General features: G+C 41.8%; 1 protein-coding gene across 2 annotated transcripts in view; it reads right to left on the bottom strand.

Annotated features, from left to right (window-relative positions):
- Positions 1-4,982: 4,982 nt before the first annotated feature.
- KATNAL2 (katanin catalytic subunit A1 like 2) overlaps positions 4,983-25,267 on the bottom strand; it is a 65,489-nt gene continuing 45,204 nt past the window's right edge. For both annotated transcript variants that reach the window (XM_019739666.3, XM_074340020.2), the window contains 7 exons: positions 24,726-24,789; positions 24,412-24,530; positions 19,930-20,021; positions 17,607-17,717; positions 6,579-6,741; positions 5,672-5,774; positions 4,983-5,154 (listed from right to left, as the gene is read on the bottom strand). In XM_019739666.3, the coding sequence (XP_019595225.3) occupies positions 5,015-5,154; positions 5,672-5,774; positions 6,579-6,741; positions 17,607-17,717; positions 19,930-20,021; positions 24,412-24,530; positions 24,726-24,789 (792 nt within the window). In that variant the 3' untranslated portion in view covers positions 4,983-5,014. The remainder of the gene's footprint in view (positions 5,155-5,671; positions 5,775-6,578; positions 6,742-17,606; positions 17,718-19,929; positions 20,022-24,411; positions 24,531-24,725; positions 24,790-25,267) is intronic.

Genomic DNA, 25,267 nt, shown 5'->3' with positions numbered 1-25,267 from the left:
TCATTTTAGACTTGTTGCCATAGGGGATGCCAGCTTAGACACTTGGAAATAATGGGTCTGATGCTCTGCAGACAGGTTAGAGCTAAAGCAAAGAAGTAGGCATCACTGATGGTCAGGAATTAAGTAGAATGACAGGAATGGGTGAGATCACTTGAGCATAACGTTTCCAGCCAAGAAAAACAGCTTCTCTACTTTCCTCCATTCTGGTTTGGCCCTGTGGACCATTAAAATCTTACTTTGATATTTTATTGATTTAACAAACATATAGGGCTTGCTCCCTGGCCTGTCCACGTTGAGTTTCATGAGGATAAACAAAAAGCTTGGTTTAGATCCAGGTTAGTATAAATATTCCCAGCTCAGCTGGTTGGTCTGCTTTGGGCGTCATGGAGATTTAATAACTGAAGTATCCAAAGCACTTCATTTTCCAGCCTCTTGTGATACTAACCTCAAGCACAATGTTTGCATCTGGTTTACTGTCATCTTGTCCTGGGCCCAGGAAAGGGTCCAAGTGACACCTTAGGACTAGAAAGGGTACTAGTGACCACCCACTGTCAGGAGATGGCTGCTGAGCAGCTGCTGTGAGCCAGGTGAGTGCGAGGTGCGAAGGAGGATGAAGCCCCAGTGCAGTGGAGGAGACACGTGGTCGTTGCTCCCAGCCCACTCTCACGCCTCAAGAATCAACTAGTTTTACGGTAGCCCTACCTACCTACCATTCCACATGTGTCACAACTGATTGTAACACCTAGGAAAGGAAAGCAGGCTCACTAAGTGACAGGTCCATCAAACACCTGTAGCTATGGATGTCGGAAATTCCCTTGTAACCTCACCCTTAATTCCACATTTAAAAGTTACAGTAGCATGCTGGACAGGTAAGTTGAAAACACAACTGCGTGGGTTATGTCCAGTGGGTTTTGGATAGGATCAATGGTTGTGTGATATAATGCACCTATAATGAAAATTTTGCTTAAATTGCACAAATCTATTTCACTAGAATACTCTGCCTCGAGTAGTAGAATTCCTCTTTCACAATCAGTTGTTTACATAGAGGCATGTTTGCATGATCAGGTTTCAAGTCACAAAAGTCTTCTGTAGCGTAAATTCCCCAGGCCCTTGCTGACCTTGTACTAGGCCAGCCATCAAGGTCTGCTGCCCACAGCAGGCTGCTGCCTTTGAGAGGCAACCAGAGCCAAGTGCCCGAGCACCAGAAATGATCATAGTTTAAACTGTGTATCTGTTAAAATCAAACAATTTTGAATACCGTAATTCTATTCAGGGCTTCCCGTCGTGTCACATCTCAACACTCGTGTGTTTCACTGGCTGATGTGCCTGAGAAGATCAAACTATTTATTAAATGCCTACTGTGGCTAAGCACTAAGGAAGACAGAGCAGAATATGGCTCCCACTCCTTAGATGCTATCTTCTAGTTGGGAAATTGATGTGTATGAAAATGTATCTTAACAGTGCAAAGGGCCCTGATGAGTTCTGGACAGCTGCCCTCTCAGAGAAGAGGTCGTGTGCAGTAAGCTAAGTGCTTGGGACTCTAATTAGGAACTTGTAGCCTGTAAAGTGGGTACAGTGCTCAGAGACTGGTATTTTAAGGAATGTTTTAATTCATTCAGTAGCAGTGAAAAAAGGATCACAGCCACGGTGCTAACATTTGGGTAGGGTAACAGATGAAACACACACAACCACTTAGTACAACAGATACTGATAAGTGATGAAGAGGAATAAAGCCAACAGGAGTGAGGGAGTGGAGGTAAGTACGGTCCATCCGCGAAAGCGGCTGGTGGTGAGCTGACTGACGTGCAGAACAAACCAGAATTCTAGGGGCAGTTAACTTAGTTGCCAACATCTGAATATCAGTAGATTTCAAGTGCAGATCCACTACTGGTTTTCCTAGGACGCCTGGAAGCTCTGGCAGTGTTAGGTTCGAATTTCTACATTCAGTTGGAGCTGAGTCACTGTTGTGTCATTGGGATAGTTCCGGCCTTCCCCCACTTAACCACAGTCCCCACCTCTTCCTTGTGTCACCCCTACCTGACTTACATATTTTTACATTCCAAGTTCCTATAGGCATTTGAGTTGTGACCTCTGCTTTAGAAGAAAATACCTCATGTTGGATTAGGTGGAATTTTCCTCCAACAACTAACAGGCCAATCTCCTGTATCCTTATGAACGTAGATATGCTTTTAATCTACTTGGAAAAAAAATAACCATAGAGACTCTAGATGTAGTAGATTAATCACGTGTTAGTTGACTGCTCTCAAAGCCCCACTGAAATAAGAGGACAGCAATAATGAAGGTAGAAACCCACAAGAGTATGGTAAAGGAGACGTAAGTGGACAAGAGGGTACAATAATTTGGAAGATGGTAAGTGGACGAGGGTTGATAGTTATAATCAGTGCAAAGAAAAAAAATTCATCCTGTAGAACAACTTCAAGACTCAAGGCTGAGAGACACTAGGTAGAGAGGAAGAGAGGAGTGAGACAGGGTTGAGAAGCAAGGAATTGGTTCCAAGCTGGTAGACAAAACGATTGGAACCCCAGAAACCCTCCCCACCCTGTGCGGCCAGATGAGCACCCCCAGCCGAGGTAGAAGAATGGAGGTTTATTTTCTGAAAAAGTGAAACCATGCAAGTTAAGGCCGAGGGGATGATGAGCATGGCAGTGGGCCGCGGTGAGATGCAGGACTGAGAATGGGGATTAGGTCCATCTCTATACCACCGGGGTCCTCGGTTCCCATTACCTTGCAACACCAGGACCAGAGGGCATGGGGATAGAATGGAAAATGTGTCTGATATTTGGTGATTTGGAAAATAATACTGATGGGTAGCTGACAGATGTGAAGGTGTGTTACATAAAAAATAAGAATAGATACTTAGAAAAAAGCAAATGAAAAAGCAGTTATGAATGCCAGGAAAGGTAAAACTCACAATGTAATCCTGAAAAAAAGAAAATGTAATCCTATTCACTGGTTGGCTCTGCAGTGACTATAATGTCCGGTTCTCGTAGAAATACTGATGACTGAGTTAACCTAAAATCGTAACATAACTGTTGGGATGACAGGGAAAGCCGTGTCCGGCAGTGGGGTGCAGGAGCTAGATTTCATTTCATCCAAAGCCAGAAGTCATTTTAATGTATAACTGATTTTTTGTTTTTAAAGAAGCCACCAAAATAAAAGGATGACCTAAAAACACACGTACAGGCATAATGATTTGGAGACAAACTTGCCAAGGGGAAGAGGAGAGGAGGATTGAATATGTGACTAAATGTAGGCGGAAGTGTTACAAAGATGAACTCGGAGATCCTTAAAAGGAATGGAGGAAGGATGTGGAGATGCTTCAAGTACACCTTAGGCTGTGTGTGGGGTTTTAGAAGTGGAAGAAGATGACATGTATTTGCTGCGAGTGGTAAAGCCACACTTACCCTGGAGTCAGGAACGAGCAGGCAGTAAGCCGAAAGGGCTCCAGTGTGTTGTCACAAAGCACGTTATCCGCGGGAATGCCTCCTCTGCCCCTCTACCTGTTCACTCTGAAGTACACATTCGGTACACTCCCTGCTTTCCAACCTCAGCAAATTAACAACAGTTGAGATGATATGAAATCAGAAAGGATGGTAGTAGCCACAAGGAAATGGACTAACGGCTACAAGAAATGTCAGCTGGCAGCCTGACCGAGGAAATAACCCAAAAGCACAGAGGGAGGCCGTTTAGCTTAGGGACCTAGTCACTTAGGTATCACTAGTACAGCTTAGTGTAACACCGAATGATTATGAGGTGTACACTTAGTATGTCCTAAGATGAAATCTTTTTATTTCAAATTCGTTCTCTAGAGTGTATTTTCAATTTGACTACGTTTTCCATGAAGTGACATTTTCAGAGGCATTTGAGAATATTTCACTCAAAATAATCAATACCCCCAAAATGCTTTGTCTTTTGTTTAAAAGGGTAAAGTCCTTTGGAATATTTAGCTATCCAAAATGTCCCCTTTCCTGGAAGTTTTTCTTCAGAGGAAGAGTCTGTCTTGCAGGAATGAAGAAAATGGCAAGGAAGAGAAAAGAAGGTGACTTAACCGTAGGTAAGTTCTAGTTGGGGATAGAGGGGGCATTATTTAGTGGAAGCCTTGAGGAGTTGAATGAAAGTAGATGCCTCTCAGACTGGGCTTCTGAGGGAGATGCTTCCAGCTGTTTATAAACCACAAGGAGATGTGGAGGAGCCTAGGGGCAGGAGAGACGCAGGTGGACTCTTCTAGAAGCTCAGGTCACCCATCCTAAGCTTTGGATCCAACGAGGTGCTGTGGCAATGGCAAGGGATGTGAGATGCAAAGAGTCCAAAGGTGGTATTAGGGGCCAGAACTCAAAATGCTCAGACTGGTAGCTGGTGGTGGTGGCGTGCGAGTCACACTGTTAGCTCTAGATGCAAAACGGTCATCTGTAGAGATGGGTCAGTGACAAGTTCGAGTGGGACCTAGTCTGATAGGGGTTTGCTGCTGAGAAAACTGGTTGAGGTCAGAAGTAGGGAGAGCTGATGAGATTCAGAATGTTGTCAAAAACAATAGACTCTACGTTTCCTTGTCTGCTCCCATCCTTATCCACCCTTGAACTGTCCGCTGGCCAGATGACCTGTCAAACTGAGCTTCTGATTGGCCCCCCAACTCAGAACCACCCTGTGCTTTCCTACACAACCTCCCTAATTACATCTTTTTCTTCAAAATGAAAACACCAGTTCACAAACGGGGAACACTACGAGAAATGGTTCATCAAAATTTTATGGAGTCTGTGAGAAAAGTATTACATGACTTCATAGCACATATTACCTGTAATTGAAATCTTCAATATTTTGCTGACATCAATAATGAAAAATTAATGAAAATATCTCACATTTCTTAACACAGTTGTCCAAATTGGTCTAAAAGAATAATTTTTTCTATTTCAATCCTTATGTTCTTCTCCCACTTATACAAATAAACCCAGAGGCCCCTGTGGCTGTCTTTGTGGCCAAATCAGTAAGTGGGATTTCAAACAGACTCGAACTCACTTTGCCAGGCTGAGTATCTCTGAGTCAGATTCTTTGCTGAAGGCTTGGTGTGAGCCAACACATCCAAAAAGTCAGCAGTGGTCACTGTATCCAGCTGGATCCCAGGGAAATTGCTGCTCTCTAGATAAAAACACAACAGGAACAGCACAGCGATCGACCTTATGGTGATCAATGCTCTTGAAATGCTAATAGACCTTCTTTCAAGACAATGCATAATGCAGCATTCTTAATGGTTAATGCAGAAAAGGCAAGACTAAAGAGAGCTGGGGAAAACAACTTTCTTTAATGTGCAACTCAGCCCCTGAAGCCCGGACAAACAAACGTGACTTAAATGTATCATTATCAAAGTATTATTTAATATTTATATAGTGCTGTGTAGATCCAGCCCGACCTGATAGTGTGCCAGAGAAATAAAAGCCCGAGCCCTAAGGAGTGGATAATCTAGGGGCAAAGTTGATCCAAAATGGAACTCCACAGGAGAGAAGAGTCGAGTGTGGGAAGGATCCTTTGACCAAAGAAGCTGTGCAAGTGTCAAGAGCCACCAAGAACAGGAGCAAGGCTCCATCTGCTGGTGAACGGTGGAGTTTTAAACACAGATTTCCCTCCCAAAGCACCTTTGCTGTGATCCCAGCCATACCTGACTGGTGGTTTTCAAGTGCATGGAAGATCTTCCTCACAGGCCGCATAGCTGCTTCCCTGCAGACCAGCTTAATGTCTGAGCCCGAGTAGCCCTCCGTCTCCTGAAATAGCCGCAAACCAGCCACTGGTCAGCAGGCAGGACGCTGGTGGTGATGACATCCTTACGGACAGGACCCAGTATCAGGGCCCCTGTATAGATTCTGTATCTGCCCCCCCCCCCCCATGCACGCTGTACACATATTCCTGATAGATAATGCTTGGGGGAAGAGAGGCCGCTGATTTGTTGAATACGCTAAGAAGCTGGGCAATAAACAGCTTCCTAAATCTATACAAATACATGTTGGAAGATGCTAGTGAAGGTTTGGACCACCTAAGTTAGCCTAACGGGCCCTTGTGTCCAAACCTAAGGAGGATCGGATTTAGTCAATACTTTCGTCCTTGTAAATAAGATCATACCTGCCATTGAGGAACCTCAGGGAACAGCAAGTTTAAGCGTCCACTCAGGAAGCAATGATACAGTGACAATGGGGGTAACAAGTACATTTGTGAGTCATTAAATCATCACAGTAATCCTTTGTGGTGTATCTGTTACCCATCTGACAGGGGAAGAAACTGAGGCTCAGCAAGTGGTCACACAGCTAGTAAACTGCCTACAAGGCCAGCATTTAACAATAGGCTCTCCCAGTCTAAACCCTGTGCTGTTTCCACTACATCACATTGTTTCTCTCTGCTTGAATATTTCTCATGAAAGAGTTCATTCTCTCATGAAGAAGAGGCCCGTTGCATTGCTGGGGAGTTTGGATCTTTTCTAAGTGATTCAAGGAAGAGGCTCCAGGCAGACCCTTCCTAGAAGACGCCTTGTGGGGGCTGCTTGGCCTGCAGACGCCTCCGTCCAGGCAGCATACCTGGCTCAGCACACTGTACTCCAGCTCCGTGCGCAGCTCCAGGGCTCTGCTCTTGCTCACAGGGGGCAGCCAGTGGTGGATCATGGCCTGCCTGGCCTCCCGGCTGGGGAGGTCAACCAGAATCCTCTTCTCCAGGCGCCGTAACATGGCATGGTCCAGCTCCCTGAAATCACATCAGAAACGGGGCAGAAAACTCACTTCCTAAGCAACTACTGTAGTTGAAGAACAATTTGGCACTGCAGGAAGCAATTGTGCATTGTAACTGTTCCTTTACGTCTATGTCTGAGTGGATAGGACAATCAGCTCATGTTGTTTGGGAGAAAGAATTGGGTAAAAAAAGAAAAGAAAATACATCCCCAGAAATACCTCATGGAAAGTGGGTAGTTTCAGGTGACTTAATTTAGGGGGAAATAATCTAACTGACAACAACCAAACAATTCCCATTGCAGTCGTAACATGAATTATTCAGTCTGACCCTGTCAGTGAGTAAATTATCCTGACAATAACTTGGGCACTCTGGGAAGTACATTCATTCTTCCAAGATTCTGACATTCTGGAGCGAATGACTACCTCACACTGTTGCTCTGGTGATCTCAGAGCGAATGCTCCCTCCAGGGTCCCCAGTGCACATGTGGCCCTTTGAGACACTCACTCGTGCTCCTTCCAAAACATTATCAAGCCAGGTTTATGCAACTTCACATCTGCATGCCATTTCCCTAAATTTCTTAATGTACAATTTTCAAACAAGTAGAAAAGTAGAATAAAACAATGACAATCCATATACCTGCCATCTTGATTCAACAACAGTTAACATTTGCCATATCTGCTTCATATCTCTTTAACTAAATTACTTCAAAGTAAGTTATATCATGGAATTTCACCCCTACATGCTTCTGCGTGCATTCTCCCCTCTACCCCAAAATGGCATTTTCTTACACAGCTACAATACTGTTATGACACCTAATAGAATTAACACTGTTAGCATCATATGTCTAATGTTCATTCCATATTAAAATCTCTCCAATCATACCAAAAATGCAGTTTTTCCAACCAAAGTCCATCAAGAATCATGCATTACATATGGTTACGTCTCTTAAATCTCACAATCTAGACCAGTCTCCTTGCCCTGGCCCCTTTTTGAAGAGAGAAGGCTGGTTGTAGAATGTCCCACATTCTGGACTCGCCTGATGTTTTCCTCATGGTATTATATAACTGGTTCCTCTACCCCCTGCTCTCTAAGATGGACATTAGATCTAAAAGCTTAATTCGAATCAGGGTAAAAATTTTGTCCAGTATATTTCATGGATGAAATATATCGATATGTTTTCATCTTTATTATCCTGGGATCCACACGTTGGTTTGTCTCGCTGTTAGTGATGTGGTGTCTAATTATTGGGATCCTCTAGTGACTGCGGGTCTCTCCACTGTAAGGGAAACATCTCTTTGCAGGTAGCAGGTATTCTACGTACAATGCTTAGGCACCATGTGAATGCCCCTTTCTCCCTCCCCTTTCAACTAATGCTTTTAGCATTTGTTAATGATCTTTGAGTCAGTTTTCATGAGAGTGCAAAATGGTGATTTAGAAGTTTTTTTTTTAATTCTATGTGTTATTTGGAATTATTATGTAGAGTTTTCCTTCACTAACTGGGGATCTCTAGTTACACTGAATTCTTGTTATCAACAGATCATTTTGAATGTGAGTCTGTGAAATCTTTATATGTTAAAATTTCAAGTTCCTAGCAGGGAGGGAACTTGATTTTCGAGTATAGAAATTAGCAAATGCCTGTGTGTTGGTCTGGCTTAACCATTAATGACGAGTAACACTGAAAACATCCTCACCAGACATTTCTCATTCACAAAGATATGAGAATTTCCAAATCATGCTCCCGTTTTTCTTACTCTCATTCTGAATCTATGTCATGCTATTTCCTTTTAAATTGAAAAATGAAAACACCCTTTCAGGGAGCGTATCTGAATCCTGAATTGGAGTGGCAAGAGTTCCTTAAAGATGGTGTCTTTTCTTTACCTATTGTTCCTCCAATCCTGAGCTGAGAACCGTAGTCTGGGGGAGCCTTACCAGAAATAAGTTGCCTCTTTCTTTATCAGCTTCACCCTGTTGAAATTCACATCGGAGACTCAACCACTTCTCCCCCACCCCCACAACCATTCCCCCTCTCAAGGCCAACATTCATATTTAAAGCAGAGGGTCAATGAAACTTTGGGGAGAACAACTCTTAGGAGATTATCTTTCCTATTTGAAATGTTAATAAAAGGTAAGGTTTAAATAGCACTCACTAAGTGGTAAGGACTATTTTAAGCATTTTACAGGTATTAATTCATTTCTCACAGCAACCCTATGAGGTAGGTACTATTATCTCCATTTTAAGATGAAGAAACTGAGGCACAGAGGTGAAGTAGCTTGTTGAGGTCCCACACCAAGGAGTGAGACTCCAGAGCCTGCCTCTGTCACCGGTCTGCTGCCAGCACAGTTACTGCAGGCAAACTCCCAAGTCACATGGTCAGTATCAGAATCCTGAGAATGAAGGGAGGGTCCTAACAGCATCCGGAAATAAAAGACTGGTTAGTACCAAGGAGCAAGAATGACTTCTCATTAGCAATGTGAGATATTAGAAGAAAACAGAACAATGCCTTCAAAATTCCAAGGAAAAATCATTTCCAATGTAGAAATCTATGTATCTTGGTCAAACAGTTAATTACATTGGTAGACAGAATAAAGATATTTTCAACATGTGAAGCCTAAAAACAGTTATCTCTTATATACTCTTTATCAGGAAAGTACCAAAGGGAGAGAGTAAACGAAACCAAAGGGCCACGTGGAATCTAAGAAACAGATGGTTTGACACAGAAAGAGAAGGAACTTCCCAAGATGACAAGGTGAGGTCCCAAGGTCTCCTGTATATCCTGGGTGAAGTCAGTTCAGTTTGGAGTTGGTAAGAAGTATCTAGAAGACATGTCTCAAAGAAGATAAAATTGATGGAATATATGAGTGTGTCTGAATTAATCCAGAGGCGATTTAGATAGTTAGCAGGCAGTTGGGAGGGTGAGGTGAGGGGGGAAAAGGAAAGGAGAGAGGGCAGGGGGCAATCTGTTAATACAGAAAAGAAAGCATTAAACTCACATTTTAGGAATTTAGTTCAGCAATACTGACCACTTGCCAAGTATTCTGTCACTGCTAAGTCTCCGGTATACATAAATGAATTAAACAAACTCCTACTTATAACAGAGAGGTTTTGGCCATGGGATGCAAGCATCAATGATAAAATAAGACTGGAGATCATACTGAAAACCAGGAAGGAAAAATGAATAAGCTGAAAAAATGGCAGAGCTAGGGGTGATCAGCAGTTGCCTTCTTTCTTCCATGGCCTTTCCTTGGACCAGCTGCCCACTCCTGAAAATGTAGCAGACTGCAAAAGGAAGGTTCTTGTGTAGGGGTACCTTCTTCTCGGTGTCCCCATTCCATCCAAAGTGACTTCATGCAGGGGGAGGTGGGAAAACAATCTCTCACTATAGATGTCCATATTGATCAGCTAATGCCCTAAAGCAAGAGATTTACCTCAAAACTGCCTGTGGGCACAAAATAAGTGCAACTGTCTGACAGCAAGTCCTGACAAATGCACTTTTAATGACATCAATAATAATATAATCATACAATGGAGGAAACAAAGGACAAATGGAATGTACCCAGGAATTATTCTTTATGTCAATATATTTATATGAAAAAGTTTAACCTGTGGCAACCAGAAGACATTCTCTTTACCTCTTACACTTTGATTTTTGACTAGTTAGCCTGTTCTCCTGTCTTTCTTTATTTGGGTTATCTGATACTTTCTTTCTTTTTTTTTTTTTTTAAATTTCATTTTATTAAATTTATTGGGGTGACAATTGTTAGTATAATTACATAGATTTCAGGTGTACAATTCTGTATTACATCATCTATAAATCCCATTGTGTGTTCATCACCCTATCTGATACTTTCTTTACCGCAAAGGTCAAAGGTAACCAGTGAGAGTGACATGTGAGACACTGAGAAGGAGCACAGACCTCAGAGCCTGGCCACCTGGACAGTTTACATGGGCTACAAGGCCTTGTATCTGAGCACCTGGGCTCCTGTGCCAAACCTCCCTGGCCCTTCCGGCCCCTTGGCCTGTCTTCCCTTGTTAAACTGTCTGGTTCCTGGGACGGAGATCATTCTGTAAAATTTGGACACCAAATATAATTCTAGTTTGTTCATTCAATAGGTCACACATATTCAGTGCAAACTATCTCAGCGGGATTGGAGAAAAGCAAAGTTGTAAGCAGTCTTTGCAGTACGTCCATAACCAACATGCAGTGATGGGTCGTGGCCATCCTTGAAGAGCTGGTTCAGGAATTGCTGTAGTCTTTAGTAGATGGTGGGGAGCCAATGAATAAAACATTACAGATTACCTGTCTCCTACAGTGAGCCCTGCATAGGCTGACGCCTATCTACACTGTCCACTTGGAACAGCTTCTCCCTGGAACCCAGGGGATGCATGGGGTTACTGTGGAAAGCGCCTGGGTCATGTCTGCTGATCTCTGCAGTGACATGCATATGCTTCAATAGAAATATCGTACCCAACAGGAGAGAATTCATAGGGGAAGAAGTCGGTTTGCATAGGTACATTCCTACCCATTCCCATGCAGTAATCTCTTAGATCATATGCTTTCTTCTAAATATTAGGACTTGGGGTTTTGTTTTGTTTTTAATAGAATTTGGTCATACCAAGCATCTGATTTTTAAAGAGGAATAGTGAAATTTCTAGCCCTTTTGCAAATAGAGCAAGGAAAAGGTGAGTTTCAACATATTTCCCACATACAGTTTTCACACCTTATTTGTACAAACGACCATCAGGTTAAATAGACATCTAAAGGTGGCATTTGCCTTAATGGCCCTTTTCAGTATTTCGTTTCCCTCCAGACTCCTGGGCCTGAATCTGTGACTATTCAACAATCGAGGTGGGTCAGATTAGCCCTAGTTGTGCTTGCTGAGCATTTCTTACATGGCTGTTACTTTAAGTGGTCGTATTAAAGATGCAACATTTGTATTCTTCCCATGACTTATTTACACATCAAATGACACAGGTGAGCTGTTATTTCTTGCTTCCTTCTTGTCCTTTCTGTGATGCTATAGTTCAGGGAAGGTGCTCCTTGAGGAGAAGCCCTGACTAAACAAAGATGCTGCATGCCGTCTTGCTCTGAGAAGGGGGAAAATGACTGCCCCTCGAGACAGATGGAGTTGCCTAGGGAAAATGGTAAGTTAACAAGCAGTAAAGGATAGCTTAGTGCCCTGAAAGATGCCACAGAAGAGAACTACCATTACCCAACCGTAGAGAATTTCTTTCGGGATTTTAGGACTGGGCTTTTACGTAGTTTGATAGGATTTAATTATTTCCCCAGAAGGACGGATTGCTTGAGTCAGATAAGTTTATTCCTTCACCTAAGTCTCTGAAGCCAAGATAAAGATCTGTCCCAATATTCTTGACAAAAAATATACTATTTCCTCAGACGAGGACTTGGGCAAAATGTAGCAAGTAGCTTAAAAAAACATCTATACCCTTTGATACAGTAATCCTACTTCTAGAAATCTGTCCTAAAGAAGTAACCAGACTTTGGTCCATGATTTTTTTGCAAGGAAGTTCCTTTCAGTGTTATTTATAATAGAGAAAAGTTGGGAGCATCATATATGTTCAACAGGATAGGAATGATGAACTAAATTGGGGTATGTTCCCATGTGGGAATTTTGGGCAGCCGTTACAAAATCCGATTTTTAGGGATTATTTAATGACACTGCAAATATTCTTAATATAATGTTGAGTATTAAAAGCGGGACACTAGTGGGAATACCAAATGTACAACCTCTATGGAGGGAAATTGGCGATCTCCACTATAATTTCAGACACATTAAGCCTTTGATCCAGCAATTCTATTTCCAGGAACCTACCCCAAAGCTACACTGGCCAATACATAGAGTGATATGTGCATGCTGTTACTCATCGCAGCATTGTTTTTAAAAGTAGAAGAGTAGGAGTAACCCATATCCCATCATTAGGTGATTGGGATAGATTACTATACGCAGCTATCCAGGGAATAAGGAAGAATTTTCTGTATTTATTTGGAAAGATCTCCAGAATATTTTGTTAAGAAGAATCAAGATACAGAACAATTTATATAATGTGTCTCCTTTTGTGTAAGTAAACCAAGTTCAGTTATTTTATGGCGTTTTTTAAAAAAAAACAAAAAACCCCACAAAAAACGAGAGTTTAGTGGCGCATGTGGTAGCTTATCTCTGTATAATATCTGTCAATTCCTTTTAATGGTCCAGAAGTCTCAACAAGGGTGATATTGCCCCCCAGGGAACATCTGGCAGGCAACATCTGGAGACATGTTTTGGTTGTCACAGCTGGGGGGGGGTGCTACTGGCGTCTCGTGGGCAGAGCCAGGGATGCCGCTCGGCATCATACATGCACAGGACGGCCCCCACGGCACAGGCTGTCTCCCCCAAAATGTCAGTAGTGCTGAGGTTGAGAAACCCTGAATTAGCGCTTTCAGCTTAGGCCAGGGCTGTACCATTTCCTCACCAAACTCTCGGACATGATAGTACTGGTATTATTACTGAGAAACTCTGTTATACACACAAATACAAACTAGATTTACATATTAGGATAAAATGAATATGCATTATATTAACATTGTTAGGAACTAGGATTTTCACAGTTATACATATATAAAATCCAAGAACTAAAAACCTTGTACTCTTACATTTGAGTGGGAAATACTGGTACAAACTCATTGTTTGCCTCTTGTTACAACAATTTCCTAGCTCTGCCCAATCAAAAGGCAAAAAAGTAATGGCAATCTGGTAGCAAGGTGCATCCCTACTGGTGAGACTGTGATTCTCTACAGGTCATTTCCCATTAAAGGGAAATGAACCACAGGGCTCTGAATCAATAGCCGATTCCAAGTCTGGAACAGAATGTACAAATGAAACGTGGGTCGTCTTGTGCAAATAACAAAGAAGCTTGATCTTGGCCACACCTAACAGCAGATTGACTAAGAAATAGAACCTAAAATTCTTTCTTGGATGAAGTGAATATTGGAAGGCAGCTATCAATCTCTGTCGCAGCAACATGGGTTTAGACAAATATGTCTCAGGCTGCACTGTCCAATATGGTACCTGTCAACCACATGTACGGTTGAGATGTGCCATAAGTGTAAATTATACACTGGATTTCAAAGATGTAGTGTGAAAAAATAAAGTAAAATACTGCAATATTTTTATATTGATTACATATTGAAATGGTAATGTTTTGGATATATTGGGTTAAATATATGTTATTAAAATTAATTTTATGTTTCTTTTTATATTTTTTAATGTGGCTACTAGAAACTTCTCAAGTATATGTGTGCCTCACATTATATTTCTATTGGACAGCATTGCTGTAGAATAATCAATTACAGGGTCTTTTAAAAGGCTCCAAGCCTAGGAACGACAGACATAGGAATTTAGCATTTAGCAAGGGCAAAAAGAAAGAAAGCGGAACAAAAAAGTTCAGAAAGGAAGGAAGGAAGAGAGGAAGGGAGGGGAGAAAAAAGAGGGCGGGAGGGAAGGAGGAAGGCAGGCCGGCCTGATTAATGGCCACAGAATGGGAGAAAATATCTACAAATTATGTATCTGATAGAGGACTGGAGTGTGTGTGTGTGTGTGTGTGTGTGTGTGTGTGTGTGTGTGAGTGTGTGTGTAAGAATATGTAAGACAAATCTATCACTCAATAGTGAAAAGACACATTTGAAAATGGACAAAGGATTTGAAAAGACATTTATCCAAAGAAGACATGCAACTGACCAATAAGTACATGAAAAGATGCTCAATATCATTAGTCATCAAGAAAAGGCAAATCAAAACTGAGATGCCACTTCTCACGCACTAGGGTGGCGATAATCAAAAAGATAATAACAAGAGTTAATGAGAATGTGGAGAAATTGGAACCTTCATCCATTGCTAGTAGGAATGTAAAATGGTGCAGCACTTTGGAAAACAGTTTGGCAGTTCCTTTAATGATTAAACATAGAGTTACCATAATAATTCCATTTAGGAGAATAGGCAAATCTACATAAACAGAAAATAGATTGCTGGTTGCCTAGTGCTGAGGGTGGGGGGTGATTGCAAATGGGTATAAAATTTCTTTTGAAGGTAAAAAAAAATGTTCTAAAATTGATTGTGGTGATGGTTGTACAATTCTATAAATATAGTTAAAACTATATTTGAATTATACACTTTAAATGAGTGAATTGTATGGTATATGAGTTATATCTCAACAAAAGTTAAAAAAAGAAACTAATGAGGTTATTCCTGACAAGTCATTAATAGATCAGAGAGAGAGAGAGAGAGAGAGAGACAGAGAGAGAGACAGAGAGAGAGACAGAGAGAGAGAGACAGAGAGAGAGAGAGAGAGAGAGAGAGAGAGAGCGTGAGCCTGGCTTATTGGTTACCACTGGAAGTTGCTAGGGTACCAAATCATGACTCTAAAAATCAGAGAGAAAGAAGCCTGATTATCTAGTGTAAGCTACATTTCAGGGTAACCAAATAACCCTACTGGATGAGAGAAAGTTCAATTATAGAGAATAATTCCAACTATCAGCAAGAAGGAATGATAGCATCACACCCTAGTGAAATAAGAGCTTCAGGCAAAGGTCATCAATGGATACTGAAACCAGTGATGGGACCTGTACTCCTGAACACACTGATCCCTCCTGGCTCCACCCAAAGCTGGACAAGGGAACATTACCTACCTCTGAATGCAATGCAGTGTGATATACGCAGCATCGCCTATGAAGTATGTTTGCCAGAAAATTATATTGATACTGAATCTAGTCAATCATCTAACATTTAGTATTTGTCGGGGTAAGAGAAACAAGCTGAGTACTACCATGAGGAGACAATGACCAAATCCAGAAAATCTGGACACACCACAGGACAATCACATCAGTGGCTAGTGGGGAGAAAAGAGAAGGGGCTTTGTCTGTTCTAGATTAAAAGAGACTCAAGAGAACAAGCAGTTACAGAATGCAAGCCTTGCTTGGATACCAGTGCAGTAAATCCATTGTGAAAAGTCATTTTTGAAACAATATGGGAAATCTGAATGTCAACTGAGTATTAGATGATGTTAAGGAATTAGTATTAATGTTGTTGGGGGGGGGGGTGATAATGGCATTGTGGTGATGCAAGAAAATGTCCTTGTTTTTAAACGATGTACGCTGAAGCATATATGTGAGAAATAACAATAATCTGGGATATAATTTAAGATGTTCAGCAAAAAGGGGGAGAAGCAGGAATGGATGAGATCAACTGGGCAAGATGGTTAATTATTAAACCTGTGAAATGGTGGGGATATTGTGCTTTTATCTCTTTTTTAGTGTTTGTTTGGAATTTTTCAAATCCCGGCAATGCTCAAGGATGTATAGGTTAGAACATATTGGTTCCAGGTTGCATTGTAACAAAGCAATCTGTCATATGAAAGAATCCAAGCTCAAAAGCACGTGCGTATTTGCCATTTGACATGTTGAGAAGAATTCTTTCAGGAAAGCCCTTCTAAGCTTCCTTGATTTAATTTTTTGTTTGCTAGCTTCTGGTTTTTTGTTTGTTTGTTTTTTCTCTCTGAACCATTTTATTTGGGGCTTACCAATAACTGGTTACCTTAGGGAAATTGTGGCAGCACCGTATCTTCCTAAACAAAGTCCTAGCTGTCACTGGGCGCAGAGGGTTCTCTATTCCTCCAGAAAATGTGTAGGTCTCCCTGGGCGTATAGACCTTCCCAGCACCATGCGCAAAGCTTCACTGTTTCCCCACACGCTCTCCTGGGACATAAGTAAAGTCCTATGATCAACCCCGTTTCAAATGGATGAAGGAACAGAAATGCTTTGTTGAAAGGATTCCACAACCACAGTTACATGACATGTCTCTGTTTGGACCCCACTTTAATTTGTCTATAAATAACTTGTATCTTCAAAATGCTGATCACCTTAGCACATTAGAGAGCATCTTATAAACTGGCGGGAAGGTGGAACCAGGTTTAAGTTTGAATATATTTAAAATAACAGACTACGCGTACATCTCATGATCTCTTTTCAGTGACTTCTGCTTTGGGAGCTCAGCTGATCAGCATGTGCTACAGATGAGTTTCTTGTCTCATTTTGAAATGTGGAAACAGAAATGAATGGGGGGTGTTGAGGTAAGGGTGTCACCCGTCTGAGCTCTGCTGCAAATTTGCTGCTGACTTTGGGTGAGTTGACCTTCCTTGACCTTGGTCCTCTCTGCCAAGGGGAAAGCAGCATTTCCTTATCTGTCTCCTGTCTCACCTGTACCTCAAAAGAAATAATGTACATGCAGATATTCTTGGAACTATAAAGGGATTCTAGTGATTTTGTAAGTATACGCTCCAAGTAGATACTGCTTTTCCCTAGTCAACACCTCTTATTTCCCAATTCCACTTCTAGAATTGTTCTTCAACTACTCCGGGATACAGTTTGAATAAAAGACTCTGAGAATAGATTATATTTTCAATTAGAGATTATTTAGCTTCCTATTTACTACACAACATTAAAGAAAATATTTTCTTCCTAACTTACCAAATGTTGAATACTGTTAAAATCCAAACATACTATTTCTGGAATATTCCTTGAGTCCTGGAGATTTCAGGATTTTATAGTTCTCTGCCCAAGTCCTGTTTAAATATAGCAAATAAATTGTCTTTCGACTCAAAATGTCCATTTTCAATACGGTCAGTGGTAGCCCTGGCTTACGTTCCTTCTATGAAGGCAGATGCTTGCACGGTACAGAGAGCAGGGTTTCAGGACTTGAACAGGAAAGCTTCAGATTAATCCTTCCAGGGCTAGAACTGAACACCGAGGCTTTGCCCCAAGTGGCCCCTGTAATATCTTCATGTATATTCAGTGAAAATGTATTCCAAATGTGCTCTCTACGTCTCTTACCAGGGCAGGTTAGAAGCTGCTAAGACAAACACGAGATCTTCGGAGCGAGCCAGCCCGTCCATCTGCACCAGCAGCTCTGTCTTCATCCTAAGGCTTCCTTCGTGCTCCCCCCTGAGAAGGACAGGCAGGTGAGGTTCTCCCCGGGGCAGAGCTCCGCTTCTACGAACAGAGCGTCTCTCACCGTCATGACTCACTGACTGTGGAAAGGGTCCCTTTCTGGCGGCTGACCCCTTCCTTGCCTCATTCTCAGGAGCCACTCGTACTAGAGTTGGAGGAAACAAGCCACTGGGTACGACTTTCCCATACAGAGGAAGAAAGAGGAAGTCAGTGAATATAACGATGATATTGAAAAGAAAACCGAAGGTTGGCGGTGAACTAGAAAATAACTGAAGGGTAGACAGTGCCACTGGTAGATTAAATGCAACCCGCTGTGGCTACCTGCAGTATTATTTACCTTTTTTTAAAAAAAAGTGGCATAGTTGAGAATAGTTCTTTTCATTTATGGAGCAGGCACGAAAGAAGTTTCACAGGCAGTATTTCTGTTAATATAATTTATGGATACAAACTGTCCAAAAAGAGAGATGAATTACTAGACTAAATCTGTTTCACTCTCCTCATAAGGCAAGATAAGGACGTGGGAACTATGCTTTCCTTGCACAGCAGGTGGGAGGCAGTCTCCTGTGCACGTTCATCCTCTAAGCCCCCCCCCCCCACTGCCAAAGACCCTCCCACCAAGAGAGAGCTCAGTACAGGACCTGCACAATGCAAACTGGTCTAAACGCCACATCCCACACCTCCCCTTCCTCTTCACTTGTATAGATGGAAGTCAAAGGACAAAACAAAACAAAAAATGCCTGGGACAACACAATAGGCAGCGCCTCCTCTCCATATGTGTGCGCTGGCAACCCAACCAGGGCTGTGGGTGTTAGGGACTGTGCCCCTTACTATCTAACTGCCTTTTCCTGAGAGAGCAGTCTCTCGGTATAGGTATGTATTTATTCAGCATTTACCCCTAATTATTATTCTTTTAACATAATATGAGCCAAGAAGTCTTCTGAACACCTGCCCCAATTCCCTGACCAATTTCCTGAAAATTCTAGTTTTAGAATTAAAGTCCAGACAAGGAAACTGAGATTCAACGCCAAACCTGGAGCACACTGCAGGGTAGGGGAGGAAGTTTTCCAATGAGCTCAGTCAGAGAGCTGTGGGGAATCTGGGGATGGAGATGGACAAAGGGAATGGAAGAGCGAGTGCACAGGTCACAGGGGAAGACAGGCCAGGCATCCAGGGCTTTGTATGAGGAATGCCCAGCAGAGGGGCCTGTGCAGTTCCCTGCTCCAGTCAGGTCCCTGGGGCTGACAGCACCCGTTATGCCATGGAATCTTCCTGTTTCAATCCGTGGACAACAGGAGTCTTAATATCCCATGGACATTAAGGGTGGTTTCTCCCCACTGGGAAAATGGTTTTCAATAAGTAAAATTTCATAAATTATATTCCAGTTATACTTCCAACAAGCTAATTATTTGCTTTTTATTGCTATTAGTTCTACATTGATGATAGATCCTTAGAGGCCAGGAATAAATGCACCGTGTTGAGAATTCCCAGAGAGCTGGGGTTTTTTTCAAGCCAGAGGAGCCAAGTTTAGTAAAAAGGTTCAGAGAAAAATACCCCTAATGAAGACAGAAAGACATTCTTAACCACCCTCCCCCCCCCCCCCCCCCCCGCGCCCCACACACCCCGAAGGCTCATTACAGTCTGAGATGTGAACTAGAAGTGGACAGTCTTCCCTGCTGAGGACATTAGCAAACACTTCCTCTTTAGAGGTGACACATGTGACGTATTTAAAATCGGACACGCCGAGCCACAACCTGATGTCACAGAGAAGTGGTGGCTTCCCTGGCCTTGCACACCTTGTCAAGGACTGTCCCTCTTGGGACTTGGCCCTTTGCAGCCCCGTTCCCCACAGGCAGCCCCCCTGGCTCCAGAGGAGGCAGTCACAGGCGGCTATTTTGAGCCAGCAGGACGGTTATGGCAGCCTGGGACTCGGGGGGCTGCGTGATCTTCAGGCCCGAAAACCACTCTGTGGGGAAGGGGGGAAGGGAGGATGACATTTCCTCCGGTGATAAAAACTACTTAAATTGGCTATTCAGTTAACAGGATCTAATTTAAAGACCTTTCCGTGTGTCTGCAGAAAATTTGTGGGCTTATTAATAGGCTCATTCTGCTGGTAAATGTCGATAGGCTTCCGACCATCAAACACACTTACAAGAGGGGAGAAGTGATGACCAAAAAAAAAAAAAAAAAGATCAACTCTAGCTGTTACCCAGGAGCCGTGCCTCTCTGACTCATCACCGATTCCAGCTCGTCCAGGAAGATGGTGGAGGGGGCGTGATAACGAGCAAGCTCAAATAGCACCTGGGTGGGAGAGAAGCAGCCACAGGTTCAAATTCATGTATTTAAAGTTCTGAGATGCTTCCAGAGATTAAAAGCTTAGAGTCGCTATAAAGCATTTTATGCTACACTCTGCTATTTCACTAATAACTTCATAATCATTACAATTATTTCTCCCTAGCACACCCCATGGGGTCCGATGGTCCAATTATTTCCATTTATCACTTAATAAAATTAGAGACAGAGAGAGGAAGTGGTTAGCCCAGAGTTACTAACCATAAATGGGAGAGCTTAAGATAAAACTCAGCTCCCGAATTTCCAGTCCGTTAGCTAACCCCTGCGACCCCCAGTCAATAACGTGTTCCATAGGGACGCAAGAACCTTGGAATGTGTAACATCCTTTGATGATTTTCCCTAGCCCTTTAGGGACAGTGAGATGGCTATTCTCAGAAGGAAGACTGACAGGAAAAGGATCGAGTCCAAGTCATGGATAACAATACCAAAGAATTTTGCCCCTTTCTGATCCCCAGATTACTCCTCGGGGTCCCCAAAGCACCCCAACACTGCTGTTTGGCTCAGGTACTTGAAGGCAATTCCCGATTGAATAAAATGTTCCATTCCAGAATAAAATGTTATGGACTAAACAAGAACAGGAAAGCAAGCATCCAAAGAACAGACATATTAAAAACAAAATAAAGAGCTCTAAAGGGAGATGTGGCGGTGATGAAAAGAGTATAAAAAACTAAACCTTTTTTTTTTTTAACCCTGAAACTGATCTCTTGAGCACCATATACAAATTCTTCACTGGTTGATTGGAGAAAGCAGCTGAGATTTAGAAAAGAATAGAGGTTCTTTAATAGGCAGCGGGGATTTATTCTCCATGTCACATAGCGCTAGCAAAGCATCACAGAACAAATAAGGGGGGAATGGCTCAGAAAAAGCCAAATTGTGGTTTTCTTGCGTAGTCGCAGGTTGTCCCTCATAGCTCTCCCTGTCACCAAATGGGAAATTCCTTGCCTTTACCACGACTCACTTTGTGGTACATCCAAGCTCATGCTCAAGTATTTCCCTTTACGGAATCTTGTTTAGTTCAGCCAAGACGATTGGCCCAGGCTAATGAACTGAGAGAACAGTGTCAATTCTGGGACACTCATCACAAATGCCTTTTAGATAGAATAGAGACTACCTCATTAGAAGCAAGTACTTGCCTTCCTTGTCTCTGTCACACACACACACACACACACACACACACACACACACACACACACACGATATTAAGGATGATTACAACAGCGGCAACCTACCCAATGAAAAATAGACTATTAGGACTCCTTATTAGATTCATACACATTTTTTAAGGAGCTCCTTAAGGTGCAGAGAGACCAAAGGGCAAGACAAGACCAAACATCCAGTTGGAAGGAGAAACACATGTGTAGTCTATGTCTCCATATTGACCACACCACTGCTCTTTCCACTGCCAGATGATATAATCCTGGGTAAGTGCTCTGCAAGCATCAGTCTAAAATTTTCAAAAGTACTTGGAGGAAGTTAAATCACATAATTGGGGGTCGGGGGGGGGGGTGTTGAAAGATGTAAGCACGAACAGGTGTGTGCATTTACTAAAGAGACCACTCAACTATTCAATAGCATCAACTCCTAAGAGGCACGAACATTAGGAGGGGAGGGAGGAACAGAACCCAAGGGTTCCCTATAAATAACTCTTAATTGGAATAGAAAGGGAAGCAAATGGTAGGAAAGCTTCTTTGATTTAGGGGAAGGTCCTGAAGGGCTTTCTTTACTTGAAAGCTTCACGGTAAGGAGCTTAACAGCATTGACCAAGATTTTGCAGGTGAAGACCTTTACAAGAGCTCAGAAAATAAAGTAGTTTCTGAAAGGATAGAAGACAAGATCCTTCAAGGTTAGCAGAGGTTATCTGTATCCCTCTTGAATTATTTTTTTAAATATCCAAAATAAAAATGCATTTCACAGAAGAAATACAAATTCTTCTAAACCTATAAAAAGATGCTCAAATTCATTCAGAATGAAAGAAATGCATATTTGAACACCAAAATATTACTTTCACTGTCAGTTTGGCAAAGATTTTAAAATTTGGGTCCTACGCAGTGTTGCCCAGCGTGTAGGGAAGCAGACACACTCACCACTGATGGGAGTGTAAGCTGGCATAACCCTGTTGGCAGTCATTCATTCCCTCTGGCCCAGCAATTCGACTCAAAGAAATTGCCCTACATGATTGTATATGCAAAGTCGTGTGTGTGTAGTAAGACTGTTCATGGTAGCTTTGTTCATAAAAGCAAGAGACTGGCAACAACCTAAATGTCCATCAAGCAAACACTGATTAAAATGTGTTTTGGGACACACCCATGCAATGAAATACCATTGAGACATATAAAAGAACATGCTCTAGCTATAGCAGTGTGAAACAGTATCCAAGTTATAGTGTTAAGTAAAAGAAAAAAATGCAAGGTACAGAAAAACGTGTTCCTACTTGTATTCAAAGAGTTGTTGATGTTAAGGTATAGAATGTTCCACAAGACCGCACAGCAGCTGTCGTAGTTTGTTGCGTCTGGGAAGAAGGCTCAGGGGTCTATGTACCCTTTTGTACTATTTTTTTTTAAGACTAGTTACTTTTTAAATATATTGTAAAATAAGGGGAGAAATTGAGAGAGGAATCATTTCCTCTTAGAATTCTAACAAGATAATACTGAAGCAAAGGAAAACTTCAGTTAAATACAATGCTCACACAGAAGGGAGAGTTCAGGTTAAATGACTTTTCTGGCTATTCAGCATTAAACAAGAAAATCTTTTTAGTGTACATCTTTGTTAAGAATAATCACAAAATATCTGAGTGTATTCTGTCCAGGGAAGTTCTGTCCAGGGAATATCATGTAATCTTCCCTTGAACGCCTTGTAGTGTATTGTGCTCATAGTTCTACCCACCCTTTTTCATGACAGAGGATGAATCTAAACTGATTCTTGGGGCATTTGGTAAGAGTCTTGTTTCTCAGCACACAGAAATGGAATATTAAAAATGTAAAGTCTTCAGGCTGATAATGATTTTAGTTTCAGCTGGAACCCACAAATTTAGGAGCAGTTAAATTCAGTTCCCATCTTTGGATCTGGTACTGAGTTAGACTCAAGATGAAGAACAAAGAAATGTAGGTTGTCAACATATGATTTCCACAAATTACACTCTTAAAGGGGTGATAAGAATTTATAAAAACATATGCATTTGAAACAACTTAAGAACAATACCAAAGTAATAAATAAGGTTATTTTAGGTAAATAAATCCTTTAAAAATATTCTATTCTGCCTTCCAATTAAGCCACAATACTTTGAAAATGAATCATCTAAGAGAATGTAATTTAAGAATGATACTTTAGAGTAATTTCTTTTCATAAAATATATAATATTTATATTCTCTTAGGAGTGATTACCTATCAGTCATTCCACAGAGTGCAGTAGTTTAACAGGATTTCTGAGAAGGATCCACCTTAACGTTGAGGCATAAATCATTAACAGTTGTTCTCAAAAGGTAAAAATTTATAATATAAAATGTGACATAGACTACGAATGAGATATTATAAAGATGGAAACAATCTCTTAAGGAACGAAAAACACCCTGCAGGCTATGGGCATTGTGGAGGAAAATTGCTCAGGGCATCTGAAAGAATAATTAAGTTTCTTGCTTCTTCCCATGAGTACCTGGGTAGTACAGCGACTAGCATACAGTAGTAGCCTCTCAATAAATGTTAACTGAATATACGGCACATACTTAATAATAAATGCTTCTCGAGTGAAGGACAAAATAGGCCACTTCAGAGACAATTTTTTTTCCAGCTTTCATTCCTAAGTTGCATGAATCACAAAAGGGCTGTTGGTCAAATTCCCAAAGGAAGGGAGATCACGTTTTGCTGATGGGGGCATAATTAATATCCACATATAGTAGTCAGTCCATCTCCCAGGGTTTTGGTAATCAAGATCCAGGGTAAATTCTAACATATAAATCACCTGAAAACAAATAAATGGTAACATCATTTTGTATCACTGGCACTTATTCTAAAAACACCAGAATCAAGAATTCCTGTATCTATGAAACAAATTGGTGATTACCAGAGCAGAGAGGGGATGGAGGGCGGGCAAAATAAGGAAAGGGGATTAAGAGGTATAAACTTCCAGTTATAAAATAAATGAGTCATGGGGATGTAATGTACAGTGTAGGGAATATAGTCAATAATAGTGTAATAACTTTGTATGGTGACAAATTGTAACTAGACTTTTCATGGGATCATTTCATCAGGTATATAAATATCGAATCCCTCTGACGTACACCTGAAACTAATTAGGATATTGTATGTCAATTATACACGAGAAGAAGAGAAAAAGAATTCCTACCCGAACAAGCTTTTCTGAATCCCCTCTCCACTTGCTGACAATGGTAGACGCAGAAATGTTAAAGAAGGTTGTTTTGCATTCCGTGGCCACAGCTTTGGCCAGTAAGGTCTTTCCTGTACCTAGAGACACACGTGGATTAAGCATGAGCTGCACTTGAACTTCATTTCTCTGCTTACAGAAAGCAGTTTCCCAAGCAAAACAGGAGGCGGTTCCTCAGCTCTCGTTTACCCCAGTCCCGAAGTGAGAACAGATGAGGCAACTCATCCTCTGCAAACACACTTAACACCAAGACCAAACCAGAAGGGGTAGTTTACCTGGAGGGCCGTAGAGCAGTAGTCCTTTCCAGGGGGAAAGAATTCCGGTAAACAGCTGTGGGTACTATGGGAACAAGGAACAGTGATGAGCGTTGGTGTCAGTATGTCACTCACCCTCAGCACAGGTAAGCTAGTGAAGCTGGAGTGCAACACAGCACAACCAAAGAGGCAGGTCTCCCTGTTGTTAAGCCTGGCTGCGTCTATAGGTATCGTCTTGATCCCGACTTGACTCTCACACTTGATAGGAATGCACAGCTTAATTTGTATGGCTTTTGAAAAGAGCAACTTTTTTTAAGGAAAAGAAAGGCATAGGTAGGTGCTTTTCTCTCTATCGCAATAGTTATTTCTTACATGCATAACCTCATTTCCACCTCCCCCACTCCCCGAGTTCTAGATGCAGGGCATGTGGCAATCTATTGAAGGTTGTAAAACAGGTGCAAACTTGAAGAGAAACACTAGAACTAGCAAATCAAGCACAAAGCTTTAGTGAAGCCTGGGAACGTCCCAGAGGGTGGGAACGTTGAATGCTGAATGCGTCATGA

Source organism: Rhinolophus sinicus, chromosome 4, assembly GCF_057876585.1.
Source record: "Rhinolophus sinicus isolate RSI-liver-muscle chromosome 4, RSI-T2T, whole genome shotgun sequence".
Lineage (NCBI taxonomy): Eukaryota > Metazoa > Chordata > Mammalia > Chiroptera > Rhinolophidae > Rhinolophus > Rhinolophus sinicus.
Note: the sequence above shows the minus strand (reverse complement) of the source record. Positions and strands in the feature narration are given on the sequence as shown.